Here is a 19,188-nt window from a genome sequence, read left to right as displayed (position 1 = left end):
ACAAGCCTCTGCCCCACATCTCCAGTCATCTGGCACGGAGCAAAGATAGGGGATAAGATGTCTAGGGGCGGACTACCCCTTTAAGCAAGTGTTTCCCAACCAGGGAGCCTCCAGCTGTGACAAAACTATAATTCCCAGCTGCCTAAGCCTATGACCTTCCACAAAATCAGTTTAAAACTTTCCTGAAATACTTGGGGGGAAGATTTATCTAAGCCTGTCCAGAGGAAAAGTTGCTGAGTTGCACATAGCAACCAATCAGATCGCTTCTTTCATTTTCCAGAAATGAAAGAAGCGATCTGATTGGTTGCTATGGGCAACTCAGCCACATTTCCTCTGGACAGGTTTGGATAAATCTCCGCCTCTTTGCTGCTCCCTCCACTATGTAACTCCCAATCTGAGACCTCTCACAAGATGTTTGTTTGAAATACTCTGTGCTGCTGTGAAGACCTGCTCCTTCTACTGTACTATGCCACTGCACTAGTTTTTCTCTGAGTACTTTGTGCTGCAGGGGACCTGGCTTTTTCCACTATATAACTCTAATCCCGTGACCTTTAACACCAATGACAAGCCTCTCCTGAAATACTGTGCTACTGAAAAGAAGTCACCTCCTTTCACTCCCAGAAGAGCTGCACAAAACCCTCCTGAAATACTCTGTGCTACTAATCTGGTTATGATATGTCTCTTCTATGATAACCCCTAAGCCTTCTGGGAAACGTAGTCACTTCCTCCTTGTTTGTTGCAGTATTGATTGAAAGAGAAAACTACAACTCCCAGAATCCTTTTCGTCTTTTTTTCTTAGAACATTTTAGTGGGCGGAGCCTGGAAGTTTTCAGTCACATAATAGAAGTTTGGTAGAGAGTGCGCCGCACAGGTTGGAGTTGGGACACGATGTACAACATATCCCAGCAGCCACAGAGAGGTCAGCATTGATTGGGACTGCATTAAATTATTGTTTAATGTATTTTTCTTTTGTTATAATATTGTTCTTATTATATTGTGTTCATTATTTCAGTGTTTCCCAGCCTGAGGCTCAGCTTTCCAGCTGCTGCAAAACGGCAACCCCCTATTGTGGCTTGGTAGCCTTTGCCTTTTTCAGCTGTAGTTTTGCAACAGTTGAAGAGTCAGGTTGGGGAACCCTGCTCCAAAAAATCCCGCAAATTCATGAAATGTTCCATATTTAAAAAAAAAAAACTCTGGAGTGCCTCCAGCTGTTCCAAAACTACAACTCCCAGCATGCTGGAACAGCCAATGGCTGGCCAGGCATGCTGGAAGTTTTGCAACAGCTGGAGGCACCCTGGTTTGGAAACCCTGTCATAACCACTATATATCAATAAAGCCTTTGGCTGTCCGGGCTTGCTGAGAGTTATAATTTTGCAACAGCTGGAGGCACAACGTTTGGGAAACACCACCCTAGTGTATGCTTATACAGCCTTTGGCTGTCCGGGCTTGCTGAGAGTTATAATTTTGCAACAGCTGGAGGCACAACGTTTGGGAAACACCACCCTAGTGTATGCTTATACAGCCTTTGGCTGTCCGGGCTTGCTGAGAGTTGTAATTTTGCAACAGCTGGAGGCACAACGTTTGGGAAACGCCACCCTAGTGTATGCTTATACAGATTTGCTGTAGATTTGTTCTATTTCTTCAATATTGGAGTCCTATCTGCAGCATGTCCGCCAGGCATGAAGAGACCCTTAGGTAAGTTGTTTCATTATTTCACATTTTTAATATTAGATATTATCATGTATTTTTTTATTGCTCACGTAATATTTATTTTAAAATAAAAATGTATGAATATAATTCTGTTGCATGTTTTTTATTTATTTATTTTTTTTATTTTTATTGCTGTAGCTTTATAGGAAGAAACAAAACTACAACACCCATGATGCAACTGGTCTTTCGTCTCCCTTTTTTTTTTTTTTTTCTTCCTCGGTGATGAAGGGGGGGGGGGGGGTTGTTGATGGGCGGGGCCATGTCTGAGTACAAAACCTTGTGCAGTGTGTGATCTGGTATCATAGCAGACAGATCAGCAAGGGAGCAGGGCTGCTCAGCCGGTGCATGACGCTGGCTACGAATTCACTGTCTACTGCTTCACCCCTGCTGTCTGGCACAAAGTCTATAGAGCTACCTCGCCAACAATTGCTGCCGGCCCTTTAAATACTCAAAATATATATTATTATTTTTTATATCTATTTTCTATGCAGTGAAGGTGAAGCTCTGGGAAGATTCTGCCTCCCGGGATAATTTTGGATGTTGGATTTGTGTTCCTGAAAAGCGACCCAAGATGCACACGGTGCAGAAGGACACCACGTTCACAAAGATCTTTGTTGGGGGGCTCCCATATCATACCACCGACTCGTCCCTCAGGAAATACTTTGAGGTTTTTGGGGATATTGATGAAGCGGTGGTGATCACGGACAGACAGACCAGCAAGTCCAGGGGCTATGGCTTTGTAAGTATCTGGAGAAGGCACCATCGTCATCACGTTCTCCTTTTTTCTTTACCTTTTTTTTGATGTCTCATTGTTGTCTAGAAATTTTTGGGATGTAGCCGTGAGCTTGGAGGCCGAGCGGCGCTTACAGGTGCAGCAGGTGGCGCAGAACTGGCACTGACACCTCATCTGTGGCATGGTTTTTTTGTTTTATTTTTATGATTTAAAAAAATAAAATAATTTATTTATTTTGTATGCATTGTATCTAGTGCAACAGTCTTCAAACTGTGGCCCTCCAGATGCTGCAAAACTACAACTCCCAGCATGCCTGGACAGCCGTTGGCTGTCCGGGCATGCTGGGAGTTGTAGTTTTGCAACATCTGGAGGGCCACAGTTTGAAGAACACTGATCTAGTGCATGACACGGTCTGTGTACAAAGCAGTAACCGGCTATTGTCTGCCCTTGTTTACAGCCGGGGCCCCATTCTGGATTTTTTTTTTTATTTTTTTTATAACTTTAGCCCAAGGTCAGTACCCCCTCCCCACCCCCCTTCTGTCATTTTCAGCCATCCTGGTTTTTGCTTATTTTTGTCACTGTGGTAAAAACATGGGTTTTGTTGCTGGTCGACACAACAGGTAGTTTCATAAGGAAACATGTTTAGACTGATAACATTTGCGGAGCCTTGAAGGATTTTGCTGGGGATCTCGGGTTGTGCAATGTTGACCTCTGTTGTGTTGTTACTCACCTGGGTCATTTACTATGTGGTTACATTGTAACTTTTCTATGTTGCCAGTCAAGACAATTTAATCACCTATGGACAGTTCCAACGTATAAGTGACCCTATGATAACACTTCAGGGCTACAAGACCATTCCAGCTTTACTGCCTTGCGAGGCCGGTTGGTGCAGTTAGAGGCAGAGGTTTACGGAACTAGAGGTTTAGGGTTTTCATTGTGGTTGTTGTTGTTTTTATGTTAATTATTTATTACATAAACTTGTAGAAAATGCTACAACCGCTTATTGTCAGGTGCAGCTTACGGACTACAAGCTGGGGTTGGATAGGTTGCTATTGGCAGTTGCGCACATATTCAAAATTCTCGGCTGCGCCAATGTGGTCTTGTGTTTGGCAGAAAATGTTTGTTCAGATGTCGGTTAGGCTGCAGTTTTTGCGTTCTGTGTCTACCTCCATCCAAATCCACTGTGTTTTGTCAAATTTTAGCAAAAGTGCGGCAAATAAAGCCAAAGAAGCTGACATTTCTGGCAGTCCCAGCTCCTCAGCATGGGAAGATTTCTAGTGTAACTTTTTGAATCCCAGACTTCACTTTCCTTCCTGTTTTGGGGCTTCCATTTGCGGTGGTTGGTTGACAGAACCAAGGGTGCCCCTAGTGGCCAAGGTTATATATTAATGAATGAAATAATGATGGTATGTTGCAAGCGATCACTACAGGACAATTACTGCAGGCAATACGGGCATAATGAGAAGAAGAAAAAAAATGGTAGTCTGTAGACTCTGGGATTTTGGCCACAATAGATTCAGGTCTATGTTACTCCAACCTGTGGCTCGCCAGCTGTTGCAAAACTACAGTTCCCACTATGACTTGACAGACTACGGTTGATGGGAGTTGTAGTTTTGGAACAGCTGGAGGTTGGGGGAATGCTGGTTCAGATCCTTCAGAAGTGATGGCCAAGTAGAGCAGGTGCCAGATTATCAGATACTGTATTATTGGACCCTACTAGTAAAAAGTTAGATATGCTCTGCTACTTCCCTATGATTCTGTGACTTTCCAGATTTAGCAGTGCCAATCCATCAGAATTTCCAGATTAAAGGAATTTTCTATAGGTATAGAAGTCTGTTTGTTTCCGGCTAGGGAGCCTTGACAACAATGTAATTCATTTGGATTAAGTGACAGGAAATCTGCTGTGTGTAGGAAAATATCCCCCTCCCCATCCCATCCAATAATGTTCTTCTTCACATACTTCGTCTTGTAGGTTTCCTTTCTGTTTCTGGTTGGCCTTTGAGACGCTGTTAAGCCTTGTTAAATTGCTGGCTACCATCATAGCTCTTATACGTGTTGACACTCAGCGTTCCCTGTTAAACCTTTTTGCATTATAAAATAGTTGGGGGGGGGGGGGGTTGTCTTACCGGATTACCGGGTAGATTTGCAATTCGGGAGCCTGGGAAAGTTGGGAGGTAACCACTGTCATTGTCAGTGGTGAAACCCAACTCTCCCATGAACAGATATTGCTTTAGATAGATGCTGCTGGAGCCTGTTAACACTTGTAGTTCCCCCTTCCATGCAGATGTCTGAGGCTGCTGGGGCCCCGACTCTGCTGTCTGCTCAGTGTCACTTAATATTCTGCCGGCTGACAATGCTCCTAATAACAGAAAACATGAGTCTTCACCGGGGCCACGTGATGCCATGAACTCTTGTAGCTGACTGGATGCCAAGCTGGCACCGGTGCCCCTTAGATCACCCTTTATATTCTGGGCTGAGGAATAAAAGGACTTTCTGGGCACTGGGATAATGGTAATGATTGCCAAACTTGGGGGCACATCCTGTTCTCAAATGGCATTGTGATCGCGGCCTGGATGCAACCTGTTTACTTCATAGCAAGGGCGTGAATGGACTATGAATGGACGGATATTAGATGGTTGGGGGGGGGGTCTGATAAGTCAGCACAATGGTGCTGGATTAGCAGATTTATGTTAAACAGACAGAAATAGTTGATGTGCAATAACCATGTCTGCCAGCTCTGCACCATGTGAACCTGGGTTTGGAGCTACAGGTGCGCAGCAGTGCTGTAAAGTGGGTTACGAAAAAACAAGAAATGCCAGTTTATTGCGTGTAATGGTCACACAAGCATATTCAGTCACTGCACAGAACTTTAGGTCAGGAAATTCTCTTGTTACTTTGTAATCCATACAAATAAAGTTGGGGGGAAACCACTATTTGTATAGACAGGATTTATATTGTACAGATAGAAATAGTTGCTGTGGCTAGTGGTCTTCCAGCAAAAGGCTATGGCACAATCTGGCCTGGTCGCAATAGTTGTCAGTCTCTAAATGTTCATGTCTTTAATTGCAGGTCACAATGGCGGACAGAGCAGCTGCTGATCGGGCCTGCAAGGACCCCAACCCTATTATCGATGGCCGTAAAGCAAATGTGAACCTCGCTTATATCGGAGCCAAGCCAAGGAACCTCCAAACTGGTAAGGTTCTCCTTCTCAACTGGGAAAGCTTAGGCTGCATTCACATCACCATTTTTGCATCTGTCAAAAATATTGTCCAAACAGATGGTAGACGTATTGTAGTATGATTTCACACTTTGTTTTATTTTTTTATTTATTTTTAGTAAATTTGTACCTATTTTTGTTTCTCGATCATTTCAAGAACATTGGTCTCCAAAACTGAGGCAGATGTTGCAAAACTACAACTTCCTGCATGCCTGGACAGCCAACAGCTGAGAAATAAAGTTTTCCAACAGCTGAAGGTCCACAGTTTGGTGACCACTAGTCTATACTACTCCTAAGCTACTGTGCATGTTTAGAAATAAAATGTGGAGTACAATTAAAGGGATCAGAACGTACAGTGATGCCTTTCAATACAGTTTACATAGACAGTAATGTTAAAAATAAATTAAAGAAAGAAATAAAAATCTGATAACTTAAATCCATTTTTGAATTAGGACAAACAATCGTGACCAAACATAATATATATTATTATTATTTTTTTTTTTTCAACCACCAAAAAATAAAATCTGATCGGTCAAAAAGTGCATGTGTTGGATATGATTTGTCAATAGATGCATCTAGATATAGATGATTCTAAACAATTTTCGTATAAACAGATGAATTAAAAAAGTCATAATAACACACATTGATGCTGTAATGGCAGGCATATTTGTGGTCACTCAACTTTTAAGAATACTGAAAGGGAAAACCTGACAATTTACACTATATAATATAAGCGTGTGCTCCGTCAATAAGTACATCTGTCATTTTGGGGTCTGGGAAAGCTTGGTGACAGTACATTTGAGGCTGTAATTGCCATTTTGGTGATCACTCAGCTTTCCCAAAATATCTATTTAATGACTTAGATAAACATTGCTGCTTCCTTTTAGAAACAGCACCAGCCCTTTCTATAGGTTGTCTGTTATTACGGCTTTCCTCCATTGAAGTGAAAAGGGTTGAACTGCAATACCACACACAACCTGTGGACAGGTGTGGTGCTGCTTATAGGGGTAAAAAAAGTCATGTTGGAAGACTCAGACCTTCTTCTCAATTGTCGGCCATGTTGCTGTGTTTCCTAGAATTGTCTGTCACTATGGAAACCGTGCGATCCAGATTGATTCGCAGGGGTTATTTCAGTTAGACCGTAAACTGGCGAGTGATAGAAACCAGAGCTAAGGACGCTGCCCTGTTTAAGGTCCGGTAACCCTCAGGCTTTAAGAGGAGTATCTTTAAAGGAGTATGCTGGTCCGCCAAAAAAAAAAACTGGTGCCATAAAGTTAAACAGATTTTTAAATTACTTCTATTTAAAAATGTTAATCCTTCCAGTACTTATCAGCTGCTGTATACGACAGAGGAAGTTCTTTTCTTTTTGAATTTCTATTCTGTCTGACCACAGTGCTCTCTGCTGTCACCTCTGCAAATCCCCAAAACAAACCTCTCCTGCTCTGGACACTTCCGGACATGGACAGAGGTGTCAGCAGAGAGCACTGTGGTCAGACAGAAAATAAATTCAAAAAGATAAGCACTACCTCTGTTGTGTACAGCAGCTAAGTACTGTAAGGATTAAGACTTTTAAATAAAGAAAAGTAATTTACAAATCTGTTTTAACTTTCTGGCACCAGCAAAGGGGGGGAGGGGGGATTTCCACTGGAGTACCCCTTTTTTTAAGGGAGTGTTTAGATGACAGCTCTGCAGAAAAGTTCAGAGGTGTGCCTATTGGATTTTTTGCGTATATTTTCATTTTGGATTCTACATCAAAAAGTGATGGTGGTCGACAAAAGTGTTAGTAAATCTGTGCTGTACAAACTACAATGCAAATTCCCATTGAAAACAGTGTAACATTTCTATATTGTTTATTCCTTAACCTGTGGGTAAACTATAACTCCCAGCATGCCCAGACAGATGATGGCTTTCCTGGCATAATGGAAGTTGTAGTTTCACTACAGGTTGGACATCACTGCCTTAATGTGACAAAGTAGGGATCATTCGGGGGGAGGCTTTTGGGTGATTTTTGGGACTTCCATCATTCATTGCACAGCTTGGTTGATAACAAAAACTACAATGAAAGCACTGGGGTTCCAGTCCAGGGGTTAAGTGATTAATATAGTGCAGTGTATTTCAAACTATGTTTGCAACATCTGGAGGCACCCTGGTTGAAACACTGGGACAGTAGAGGATGCACAGATGTGAGGTCAATGCTACATTTCCCGTATAATAGAATTTGCTGACACTTTGTCACTTTACACAGGTTTAACTATCGGAGTTCAGCAGATACACCCAGCCTTCATCCAGAGACCTATCGGGTAAGTTCTCCAGACCTCTATAGTTGTACCCTCTGATCCTTGTGTATAACCTGTTTGTATTATGAAGCATTAATATTCAATAACTTCTGGGCCGGTGTAGTCAATGTTACATTAAAAACCTATTTAGGGTTCACTCCGTGTGCCTCTTTCTGAGCAGGTTACATTGCAGCAAATCTGTTCATCCTAAGCATTCTGATTCATGAATAGAATGTCAGAATTACAGAAAACACTGGCAGAGCTCTCCCTTTCCTGCTTTTATTAAAATAAATAAATAAATAAAAACTTTGCATAATAATATGGGATCATACAGTATTCAGGGTGTCTGGAAAGCTGGGTAATTTAGCCCTATCTGCTCTGTTGGAATCCAGACCAACGCAATATAATTCCTATAATGCTGTCCAGCCTGCAAAGCTATCTATATGCTCCCCAGACCCCAGGTTTCTTAATATTTTTTAGACTTTATTTTTAGCTGCACTGCTCCCTCCCCGCAGGACGTCTCTGGCAATGAGACGTTAGAAGCGATAGCAGACAGATGTTCTGCGGGGTCTGGCACTGACTCTCATAGGGCTCTATTGTCTGGTGGCCTTTTTCAATAGCTTCCCCTCCCCCACCTCCCATCTAATTGGACACGGCAGCTGTTCTAGAAGGCTCTAGTGATCCCCGAAAACAATGGGCCCACGACAAAGCCTTTGGCTAACCCTTTGTGGGGCGCTGCGGCCTTGCAAGCATTTGTTTACCTTCTAGATCTGGCTGCTGTAGGGTTAATTGTCCCGCCGGGGGCCTGATCCCAGCTGTTGTGGTGTATGCATTATTTCTAGAGGGCCTGGTGCGCTGCTCCTGACAATGGGGACAATGCACACACTTATGTCACAATGCTGAGCAGACGGCTGGGCTGGAGGTCGCCAATGTGGAGTGTGTGTTGTGGGGGCATCTTGTCATGGAAGGACCCCAGATATTCATTAACTTTTTGTCACATGGACTTAGAACTGCCTCTGTCTGCTCCTGTGAAAGCTAAGTGACAACATTGGGGGGGCACTATTATTGCTGCTACCCAGCTTGATCATACTTCTAAAAGGACAAACTGTTGTAAATGGCACCCCCATATCAATGCAAAACTTTATAGGATAGCCACTCTTGGAAAGCTGGGAGAGAACGACTGTTAAAGGAGAAGTCCCATGCCCAATCAGTACAGAACAACGTATCCCCTATCTGCAGGGTATAAGTTTTAGATCACGGGGGGTGGGGGTCCAATTGCTGTGGCCTCCCTGCAATCTTCTGTACGGAGCACCGGCTCTTCCACAGAGTAGTGCATCACAACCCCCACTATGCCCCCTCCGTATATGTCTACGGGAGAGCCGAAGATAGCCGAACTGCTCTACCATAGAGATATATGGAGGGGGCAGGGGTCGTGAACTCCACTCTGCGGGAGAGCCGGGGCTCTGTACATAGTGCTCGGACCCCTGCAATCTAAAACGTATCCCCTATCATGCGGATTGGGGATAACATTTTCTGTACTGATCGGGCATGGGAGTTCTTCTTTAAAGGGGTTGTCCTGGAATTGAAGATCAGAGCTAATTTCTTCTAAAAAACAGCACCACCCCTGTCAACGGATTGTTTGTTTGTGGTATTGCAGCTCAATTCCATTGAAGTAAATGGACAAGTTGTAATAGTAAACACAACTTGAGGACGGGGGTGGCATGGTTTTTGGAAGAAATTAGCTCTGGTTTTCTATTCCTGGACAACCACTTTAAATACACAAAGGGGCGACTACCTAGCTTTCCCAAGCACCCCAATTATTTTCTTTTCTCTTCAGTAGTCTGGAAAATCTGGGTTATCAACCCTGTATTTACAGCATCACTTATCACCCAGCTTTCTTAGACTATTAAATTTGAGTAGAGATCTAAAAACGCATTCAGGATTATAAGCCCCCTCCATAACTACACATATTAGCCTTCGAGAAGTTTTGGAAAGCTGGGTGATTTCAACAAGGGTTGCCTACCCAGCTTTTCTAGTGTCATAAATAGCAAATCTGCTAATTAATGCAATAATGATAGATCACCCCATATTGCTTGATAAATAAGCTAACTTGCCCTTCGGGAGCTTGAGCAAGCGAAGTTATCACCAATAAATACTCTAAACACTGAATGCAATGATACTCTCTCCTCCGTTATCACATCTGCATAACTAGGACATTTTTATATTTTAAGGATCTGTGAAAGCTGTAAACGTGATCTATAGCAGTGGTCTCCAACTTGCAGACCTCCAGATGTTGCAAAACTACAACTCCCAGCATGCCCGGACAGCCAACGGCTGTCCGAGCATGCTGGGAGTTGTAGTTTTGCAACATCTGGAGGTCCGCAGGTTGGAGACCACTGGTCTATAGGATATAGATCAGCTTTCCAAGATGTACAATCTGTATATTTGTATTCATTGTGAAATAAATGGATATAATGTGACCAGGCGGGATAGCCGTTCGGGGCAATTGCAGCTTCTGGAAGTAGAAAAGACATAAGGACGGCACAGCAGAGCTGGTACCCAAAGCCTCAAATGTCTCCCATAGACCTCCAGTAAAGATTTCGGGTCTCTGTTTTACTGCTACCACCCGAGGAAAGGGATTTACATGTGGCGGCCTATGTCATGTGATTGGGAGGTGAAGGGTTAAGTGAGGCCTCTTAAGACCAGGACCTGCACATAATGAACGTGATGAACGGTGTGGGATTCACTTAGTGACGTTGTTGTTCTAAACAAATCGTATATTCCTTGTTAAATAACCCAGAACAGCACAATCCAAATCTACCCGTCCCATCCCCCCCCGAGAGGGATAAAGAGCATCATAACCGGATTCTTTCATTTACTTTCACCCCAGGGTCAGTGTACACGAGACAACCAAGAAAGGAGAGGAAGGAACAGAATAAATTGGAGAGAAAACTGTGCAGAGAAATGTTGACCATAGCGACCAATCAGATGGCTTCTTTCATTTTTAAATAGGCCTTTGAGATAAAAAAAATAAAAATCTGGTTGCTATGGGCAACTTTTCCTCTGCTCAGCTCTTGATAAATCTCACTGGATATGTTGACTTGGATACAGCGGCTCAAAAGGCAGTATCACAGGATTGGCTTAGATACCAGCAGCTCTGAAGACAGTATCACGCTTGAAGGGCTTAGATGCTTAGCAGACAGTATGACACGGGACAGGCTAAGATATAGCAGCTCAACAGACAGTATTATTTAATGGGATTAGATACAGTGGCTATGCCGGCAGTAAGACACATGATAGGCTTAGATACACTGGGTCAATGCTGGATACCACAGATGAGATGCATTATTTATGTATGTAGTGCTGTGAGATTCTGATGCTGCTTTACACAAGATAGGCTTAGCCACAGCAACTCGTCAGACTGTATCACACATGATAGGCTTAGCTACAGCATCTTAACAGACAGCATCATAAACTATTAGCTTAGATTCTGGCTACTCAGGAAGTGTGTCTAAGGGTGCATTCCCACAGGGCGTATACGCAGCATATTTGACGCTGCGCAAAATTTATGGCAGCAGCGGGAAATACGCTGCGTATCCCTTGCTCACTATACACACAGGGCTTTCCGGCGGCAGCCCTATGTGTGCAGTGAGTTTTGGAGGCGGAGCCACGCGTCGCAGACATGCCGCCACATGGCCCCGCCTCCAAAACTCACTACACACATAGGGCTGCCGCCGGAAAGCCCTGTGTGTATAGTGAGCAAGGAATACGCAGCGCATTTCCCACTGCTGCCATAAATTTTGCGCAGCATCAAATACGCTGCGTATACGCCCTGTGGGAATGCACCCTTAGGCTGCATTCACATCTCGTTTTTACAATACGGGTCCCGTATCAGGTTTTTTGTTAAAGTGTCTCAAAACCGGACCGAACCGTATGCAATCGTGTAGAACCGTATAGTTTCAAGCCGCATACGGTTTGAAAACTGATGTCCGGTTGTATACGGTTTAATACGTTTTTTGAAAGAAAAAAAAAACGGACACGGTTTGTCCTTAATTTAAATAAAGTTCTTCTTGTGGGAAGAACTTTCGGCGTGCACTACGCATGTACAAACTGCAAAACCATGATATAATATGATATAATGATATAATACATAAAACCTTAGACTATGGTTTTGTATGTTGCAAAATGTACATAACCGGACGCTGCGTTTGGCATACGGTTTTCAATGACACGTCTATACATACGGTTTTCAATGACTTGTCTATACATACGGTTCCATATGTTTTTTACACTGAAACCGGATACGGGAACCGTATTGCAAAAACGAGATGTGAATGCAGCCTAAGTCAGTCATGTCTGATACTGTCTACTGAGCAAGTGTATCACACGTGATGGCTTTACAAACTATTGGCTTAGTTGCACACAGCAAACATGATCAGCTTAGATACATTGGGTCAATGTAGGATATTGCCAGTGAGATACACTATATCTATCTGATGCTGCATTACACACGGTAGGTTTTGCTACAGCTACTCAACACATGGAATCGCACATGATAGGCTTAGCTACAGCAACCTAGCAGACAGTATCACACGATAGGATTGGATACAGCAACTCAGCAGACAGTCTCACACATGCTAGGCTTAGCTACGGCAACTCAGTATCACAAACGATCAGCTTAGAATTTGTCTATTGAGCAAGTGTATCTAAGCCAATCATGTCTGATACTGTCTGCTGAGCAAGTGTATCACACATAATGGCTTTACAATCTATTGGCTTAGTTACACACAGCAAACAGTATCACACATGGTAGGCTTAGATACAGCAAATCTTAATAAGGTGAGATACTGTTGCGCTGCAGTGTCTTATCCGACGGTATCGCATAGGATAGGTTTAGATACACTTAATCATCACTGTCCCTGTAAAGATAAGATATATTTCAGTATCTCATGTGGTACATCTTGGATGCATCTGCTCAGTGACACTTCCTGATGGGGGTAGTAGTGTGCGGACATGTCCTCACCCCTTGTTGCATTGTGTTGGTAGTTGTCTGCTCCACACCCTGCATTGTGTAGAGTGAGGCAGCTTCCTGTATGGCACAGCCCTGTGATGTGCAGATGAGGGTGCAGGGGTCTGTGTGATCTGGGGGCCCCGTGTCGAGCAGCTGTGCTTAACGCTCTTTGACACCTTTACTGTGTGATGTTTTGCACCAGAAGGCCCCTTCCCCCAACTTCCTCTGACATCTCAAGTCTATGGGGCGAAGGTGACGAAATTGGGGGGAAGGAGGCATTAAAGACTCCCCATGCTCACAAGGGGTTAAGGGGAAGTTGGCAGCCATACTGTAGTCTTATATAGAGAGGACTTGGCGGTGGAAGTTGTACTGGTGCACATGAAATCTGGAGGTAAATAGAACCGCCATCTACTGATAACATCATCAGGGGGATTTGCGGAAGCAATTGACACTGAGCTCCCCTCCACCAGGAGCTTTTTCAGTCTTAAAGTTCCAGTCCTTACAGTTTTAAAGATCTCCGCTTGCTGTCAGTGATTGGCAGCATTTCTTTGCATCCAAAGCTGAGGGTGGGTTTCTTATAACAGTATACCCATAATCTACACCAGTAACTCCAGTGAACCTCCAGCTGTTGCAAAACTACAACTCCTAGCATGCCCGGACAGCCGTTGGCTGTCCGGGCATGCTGGAAGTTGTAGTTTTTCAACAGCTGGAGGTCCATAGTTTTGGCAACCACTGGTGTAGACCATCTCTGTAAAGTTGAAGAAAATATTTCTGATACTTTGTTACAATGTATCAGTAAAGCTAAAACGTATAGGAACCTAGAGGTTATGGCTGTTATAGAGTCTGGAAACAATTGTCCAAGGTCAGGACCAGTTTTTTCAGGCTTTAGATGTAAACAAGAATGTTTCCACTTGCTGACAGCAAGCGGAGATCTTGAATATGATGAGAAATTGAAAGGCAAGGTAGAAAGTTGGAGGAAATTACACAGTACACTTGGTGTCTAGATCTCTCAATGTGCTCTCACGTTCCTTCCTCTTATTGCCAGCTGTATGTATATGATGGAGGGGGCGGGGGTCTCGAGACACTATTATGTAAATTTGGAAGGGGGGGGGGGGGCGCTGTACAATGTTGCTGGCATAGCCTGACGCTGTGCTGTATTCCATGTTGTATCCTTACCCGCCCTCTCAGCAGCTCCAGATCCCTCTTTTTCTCTTCCACTTGTTTTCCCTACTTGCCTGGGAAAAGTTGTCTTATTAATACTGTGGCTTTAAATAGACAGATCCAGATCTTGGGCAATGCTCTGTGTCCTGACCCTCAGTGCAAGAGGAGGAAGAGACTCCTGAGCTTTGAAGACTGGGGAGGAGAATTATTACTTCTAGCGTCTCTGCCAAAGAAAAGGATTCAAACCTTCTCTTATAGTCCAGGTCCACAGGGAGCAGTGTTACAGTATATTCTTGTACATAAAGGGCAGTAGTAGTAGTTATATTGTTGTAAATAGAAGCAGTAGTATAGCAGTTATATTCTTGTACATAGGGGGCAGTATTATAGTAGTTATATTCTTGTACATAGGCAGCAGTAGTATAGTAGTTATATTCTTGTACATAGGTAGCAGTAGTATAGTGGTTATATTCTTGTACATAGGCAGCAGTAGTATAGTAGTTATATTCTTGTACATAGGTAGCAGTAGTATAGTGGTTATATTCTTGTACATAGGCAGCAGTAGTATAGCAGTTATATTCTTGTACATAGGTAGCAGTATTATAGTAGTTATATTCATTTAAATAACTGTGGTAGTAGTAGTTATATTCTTATACATAGGGAGCAGTATTATAGTAGTTATATTCTTGTACATAGGCACAGTATTATAGTAGTTATATTCTTGTACATAGGGGGCAGTATTATAGTGGTTATATTCTTGTACATAGGCAGCAGTAGTATAGCAGTTATATTCTTGTACATAGGTAGCAGTATTATAGTAGTTATATTCATTTAAATAACTGTGGTAGTAGTAGTTATATTCTTATACATAGGGAGCAGTATTATAGTAGTTATATTCTTGTACATAGGCACAGTATTATAGTAGTTATATTCTTGTACATAGGGGGCAGAATTCTAGTAGTTATATTCTTGTACATAGGCAGCAGTAGTATAGTAGTTATATTCTTGTACATAGGTAGCAGTATTATAGTAGTTATATTCATTTAAATAACTGGTAGTAGTAGTTATATTCTTATACATAGGCAGCAGTATTATAGTAGTTATATTCTTGTACATAGGGGACAGTATTATAGTAGTTATATTCTTGTACATAGGCACAGTATTATAGTAGTTATATTCTTGTACATAGGCAGCAGTAGTATAGTAGTTATATTCTTGTACGTAGGTAGCAGTAGTATAGTAGTTATATTAATTTAAATAACGGTGGTAGCAGTAGTTATATTCTTATACATAGGCAGCAGTATTATAGTAGTTCTATTCTTGTACATGGGGCAGTATAATAGTTATATTGTCATATATAGGAGGCAGTATTATAGTAGTTCTATTCTTGTACATATGGGGCAGTATTATAGTAGTTATACAACCGGTGTGAGAAACAAGCTGGTCGGCACCGCTACCTCAATACAGCCTATAAAGTCAGCTGCTCGCTATGCTGGCATGCATGGAGTTAAATTAAGCAATAGCAGTGATACACATAAAGTACCGCTAACCTTCGGGTTCCCAGTCCCTTGTTTGATTTTGATTTTTTTTATTTATTTATTTTATTCTGCTCTTCACTTAAAATTCTGTTTTGTAGTTCCCGCAGGGACTGGCATACAGGACCACGGAGGGCTCAGTGTTGGCCCCTGTGGTGTCCCTTCTGCTCATACCATGTTGGATACTGAAATATCTTGTTGTTGTTTCGGTCCCCGCCGGTTTTCTTCTTTGTGTCCTAAGCTGCATCTTGTGAGTGTTTTATTCCGTCTTGCACTTATCTCCTGCTGTTTTTCATCGCAGAACATGAGATAAGGGCCCCTCTTGTCACACAAACATCCTCCAGCTTGGGCTGGGCCCCAAACAAGCTGGCTGTAGGTTATTTCCATATAAGCTTATTATGCAGATTGTGCGGTACAAACACAGCTCTTGTCTGGGCCTTCTCGTATGATAATCACTTTTTGTGATGACTTAATTTAATTTTTTTTCTTTTGTATTATTAAACTCTTTGGTCTACTTTCCCTTCTGCAGTGCCTTTAAATAATTTTTTTAGGACTATTCATGAGAAATCTTCTGTATAGGATGCAATTTTTAACTCCACACAGACCATCCCACCAGACACCGTCCCGCCCATTTCTTAATAAAAACTCTGTACCTGAAGCATGCTAGGCAATGAAAATGGAAAAATAAAAAAAACATTTTGTCTGTGGTGTGCAATAATTCACACATATTTAAAATAAACATAATATAGCAAAAACCACTGTGGGTAGAACACCAAAATGGTCAGTCAAGTTTTTCTTGTTTTGTTCTACTAATTTTTAATTTTTTTTTTTATTATAATCCTGTATTTATTATTATAATTTTTTATTTTTTTTTACAGACTGACGCCGCAATATATATACCCACACACCCTTATCCAGCCAAGTGTGGTCATTCCAACGCCAATCCAGTCTCTACAATCTCCGTACATTGATTATAATGCTGCTACCCAGGCCTACACCCATTACACCACAGCTGCCTATGAACAGTATCCCTATGCAGCCTCACCCGCCACTGGCTACATGGGCTATGGCTACACCAGCGCTGTCCAGCAGCCTATCACCAGTACCACCACTGGAGCTCCACCCACCGCCTACATCCAGTACCAGCCAGCACAGCTCCAGCCAGATCGTCTGCAGTGAGAGAACGGTCTTCCTAGGCTTCCCATCTATTACCGCCAGAGGATGCGGCTGCTAGAAGACAAAAACGTATTAACGTACATATCGCAAAAGACTCCTACGCCATGCCCTTAAGATTTCAGTTGTGTTACAGACAATGTTGGAGGCTCTTTGTTAAATATTTTTTTTTTGGCATCCTGAGAAAATAATTGGGAGTCGTACATGGAAAGAGGGGACCCAATATTTGACGTTGCTCCCTCTGTCCTTTTTTTGCAAGTTAAAAAAATAAATTTAAAAAAAGGAAGAAATAGAAATGGGCAGGGCAAAGTCTCCTGATGGTACTTTTTTTTTTTTTAAAAAGCAAAAAAAAAACTAAAAAACAAGCAAAACTTTTCATTGTTGATCTAAGAACTAAACTGCTCAGCGATGCCTTACAGAAATAACTATTTTTCAATATTTATTGTATTATATATATTTTTTTTATGTTCACCTTAGCTGTGAATTAGTACATGAAGGGGCAGGAGTATTTATCCACCTTGTTAATTTTTTTTTTTTTTGCTAAGTTATTGTTTAAAAAAAAAAAATTCTAGATTATTGCAGACTATTTCAATATGCAAATGACGGAGAATGGACTTAAACTTCCGATTGAGGGAGTTGTAAAAGCGGGGACCTCCGTAGTCATGGCACTGTAATATTTTATTGATAATAACTGTTCCAATATATATATTACAAAAAAGAAAAAAGACACAAAAAGGAGTACATTGTTTAACTGCTGAGGTCTCGTAGTGCTGCAACAGAGGAAAATGCAGTATTTTATGTAGAGACGAGATGGAGAAATCGCAACACCAAAAGTGATTTTACGAAGATGGCTTATAAAAGCAAAAAAAACAAAACTATATAATATATATTTTATACGTGCACAGGGCAAGCTGCATCCATTGACTGCTGCAGAGGGTGAAGAGACAAATCTTTCTTTTTCCTTTCTTAACTCTTACTGGACTTTTAATTCATTTTTTCTTCCCATAAGGAGCTGTGACATTTTGTCAAAAAAAGTCAACAAAAAGTTGATATTATTGCCAAAGTTTCCTTTTGGTTTCGACAAAGGTTCCCCATAGATCAAATTCAAGTGATGACTTGGTGTGTTACCTTCCTTTAATTGAACTATGGGGATAATATGAGGCATGTAGGGGGTGGGGGGAGGTAAAGGGTTTCTCTAAAGATCTTTGGCCTCCGCACCCTTTAAATGTGAGAATATTTAGTAGAAGGAAAAGAAAAGAAATATTTTTAACTCTACAAAATTGAAAAACCTTCAGATGATTTTCAAAAAGTTTAAACCGGGCCATTAGGACAAAACTCAGGAACCGGGGTTTCATCATTGGTTAGGAATGGGGCTGTTTGATAGCTATATAGCTTATAACTTCAGATTTCCCTAAAAGAAGGAAAAAGAATTAAAGAAAATTTCACACATAGTCAAGACGTGTGACTGATGTTGCCTCTTTCATACAACAGTCTTCTAAGACTGTTTTGTTGACTATCCACAAGCTCCTTAAGGGACTATTACATTATTATAGGGCTCCCAGACCCGTATAGCACAATGCTTTGTTGAGGACTGGATCTACATAAACAAAAATTTATTTTTGGTTCTCCAAAATGCCGAAACTATGCAATTGTATCCTTGCTGCAATATTTCTGTTTAAATTATTCTTTGCGTTTTGCAAGGATTGTTTTTTCCTCATTTTTGAGGGGGTTCTAGGATTTACAATGTTTGGGGGGGGGGGTCTTTTTATTTGGGAAGTTGTAGACTATCATCCCACATTCTGCAAATCTCAACTTGTTGTAAGTGGGCCTTATGTATCAAACAAGTTATAGAAGAAAAAGTGGTTGTCCATTTCAGCTAGGGAAATACCACAGTTTCAACTCTATTTTTGGATTGTCCACTTTGTATTTTTTTTCCCCCCCATTTTCAGATGACCAGATTCTCAGATTTTCCTCATGTTATTGCCAGTCTTGGCTTATCCATATCTAGTGCAGTTATCTCCAATCTGTACCTGGTCAGCTGTTGCAAACTACAACTATCAGCTAGGAGTTGGAGTTTTGCAAAGGGCCACAGGGCTGGAGACCACTGATCCAGTAGAAAAGCTAAACATTTTGGGTTTTGTTGGAAGTTTCTCTGCATTTTGTGGGTTCAGCCCGTGGATAGTAGTCTATTGTCCCTCTGCTTTTTGAATATACAGACTTATGGCAATGTACCTAACTAAAATGGCTGCCTTTACAAAAGTCACATGATGGGATTGCTGTTCCAAGGGGATTCTAACATAGAAATCTGCAAAAAAATTATTTGGGCTTTCCACAGTCATTAATCAATCTGGGCTCTATTGGAGACATGCCAGAAA

General features: G+C 41.8%; 1 protein-coding gene across 1 annotated transcript; it reads left to right on the top strand.

Annotated features, from left to right (window-relative positions):
- The first annotated feature begins 329 nt into the window (after positions 1 to 329).
- RBM38 (RNA binding motif protein 38) lies at positions 330 to 17,698 on the top strand. Its single transcript, XM_056548392.1, has 5 exons — positions 330 to 919; positions 2,202 to 2,449; positions 5,513 to 5,636; positions 7,906 to 7,960; positions 16,519 to 17,698. The coding sequence occupies exons 1-5, from the start codon at positions 889 to 891 to the stop codon at positions 16,817 to 16,819; spliced, it is 759 nt and encodes a 252-aa protein (XP_056404367.1). The 5' UTR covers positions 330 to 888; the 3' UTR covers positions 16,820 to 17,698.
- The last annotated feature ends 1,490 nt before the right edge of the window (positions 17,699 to 19,188 follow it).

Source organism: Hyla sarda, chromosome 12 (assembly GCF_029499605.1).
Source record: "Hyla sarda isolate aHylSar1 chromosome 12, aHylSar1.hap1, whole genome shotgun sequence".
In the NCBI taxonomy this organism is placed as follows: Eukaryota; Metazoa; Chordata; class Amphibia; order Anura; family Hylidae; genus Hyla; species Hyla sarda.
The sequence above is the reverse complement of the archived record's forward strand: the minus strand, read 5'-3'. Positions and strand labels throughout refer to the sequence as shown.

Bases quoted from the DNA above. Each gene is read 5' to 3' on its own strand.
- RBM38 (XM_056548392.1), top strand. From the start codon at position 889: ATGTACAACATATCCCAGCAGCCACAGAGAG. The intron at 920-2,201 runs GTCAGCATTGAT...TTTTCTATGCAG, and splicing joins ATCCCAGCAGCCACAGAGAG to TGAAGGTGAAGCTCTGGGAA. The intron at 7,961-16,518 runs GTAAGTTCTCCA...TTTTTTTTACAG, and splicing joins TTCATCCAGAGACCTATCGG to ACTGACGCCGCAATATATAT.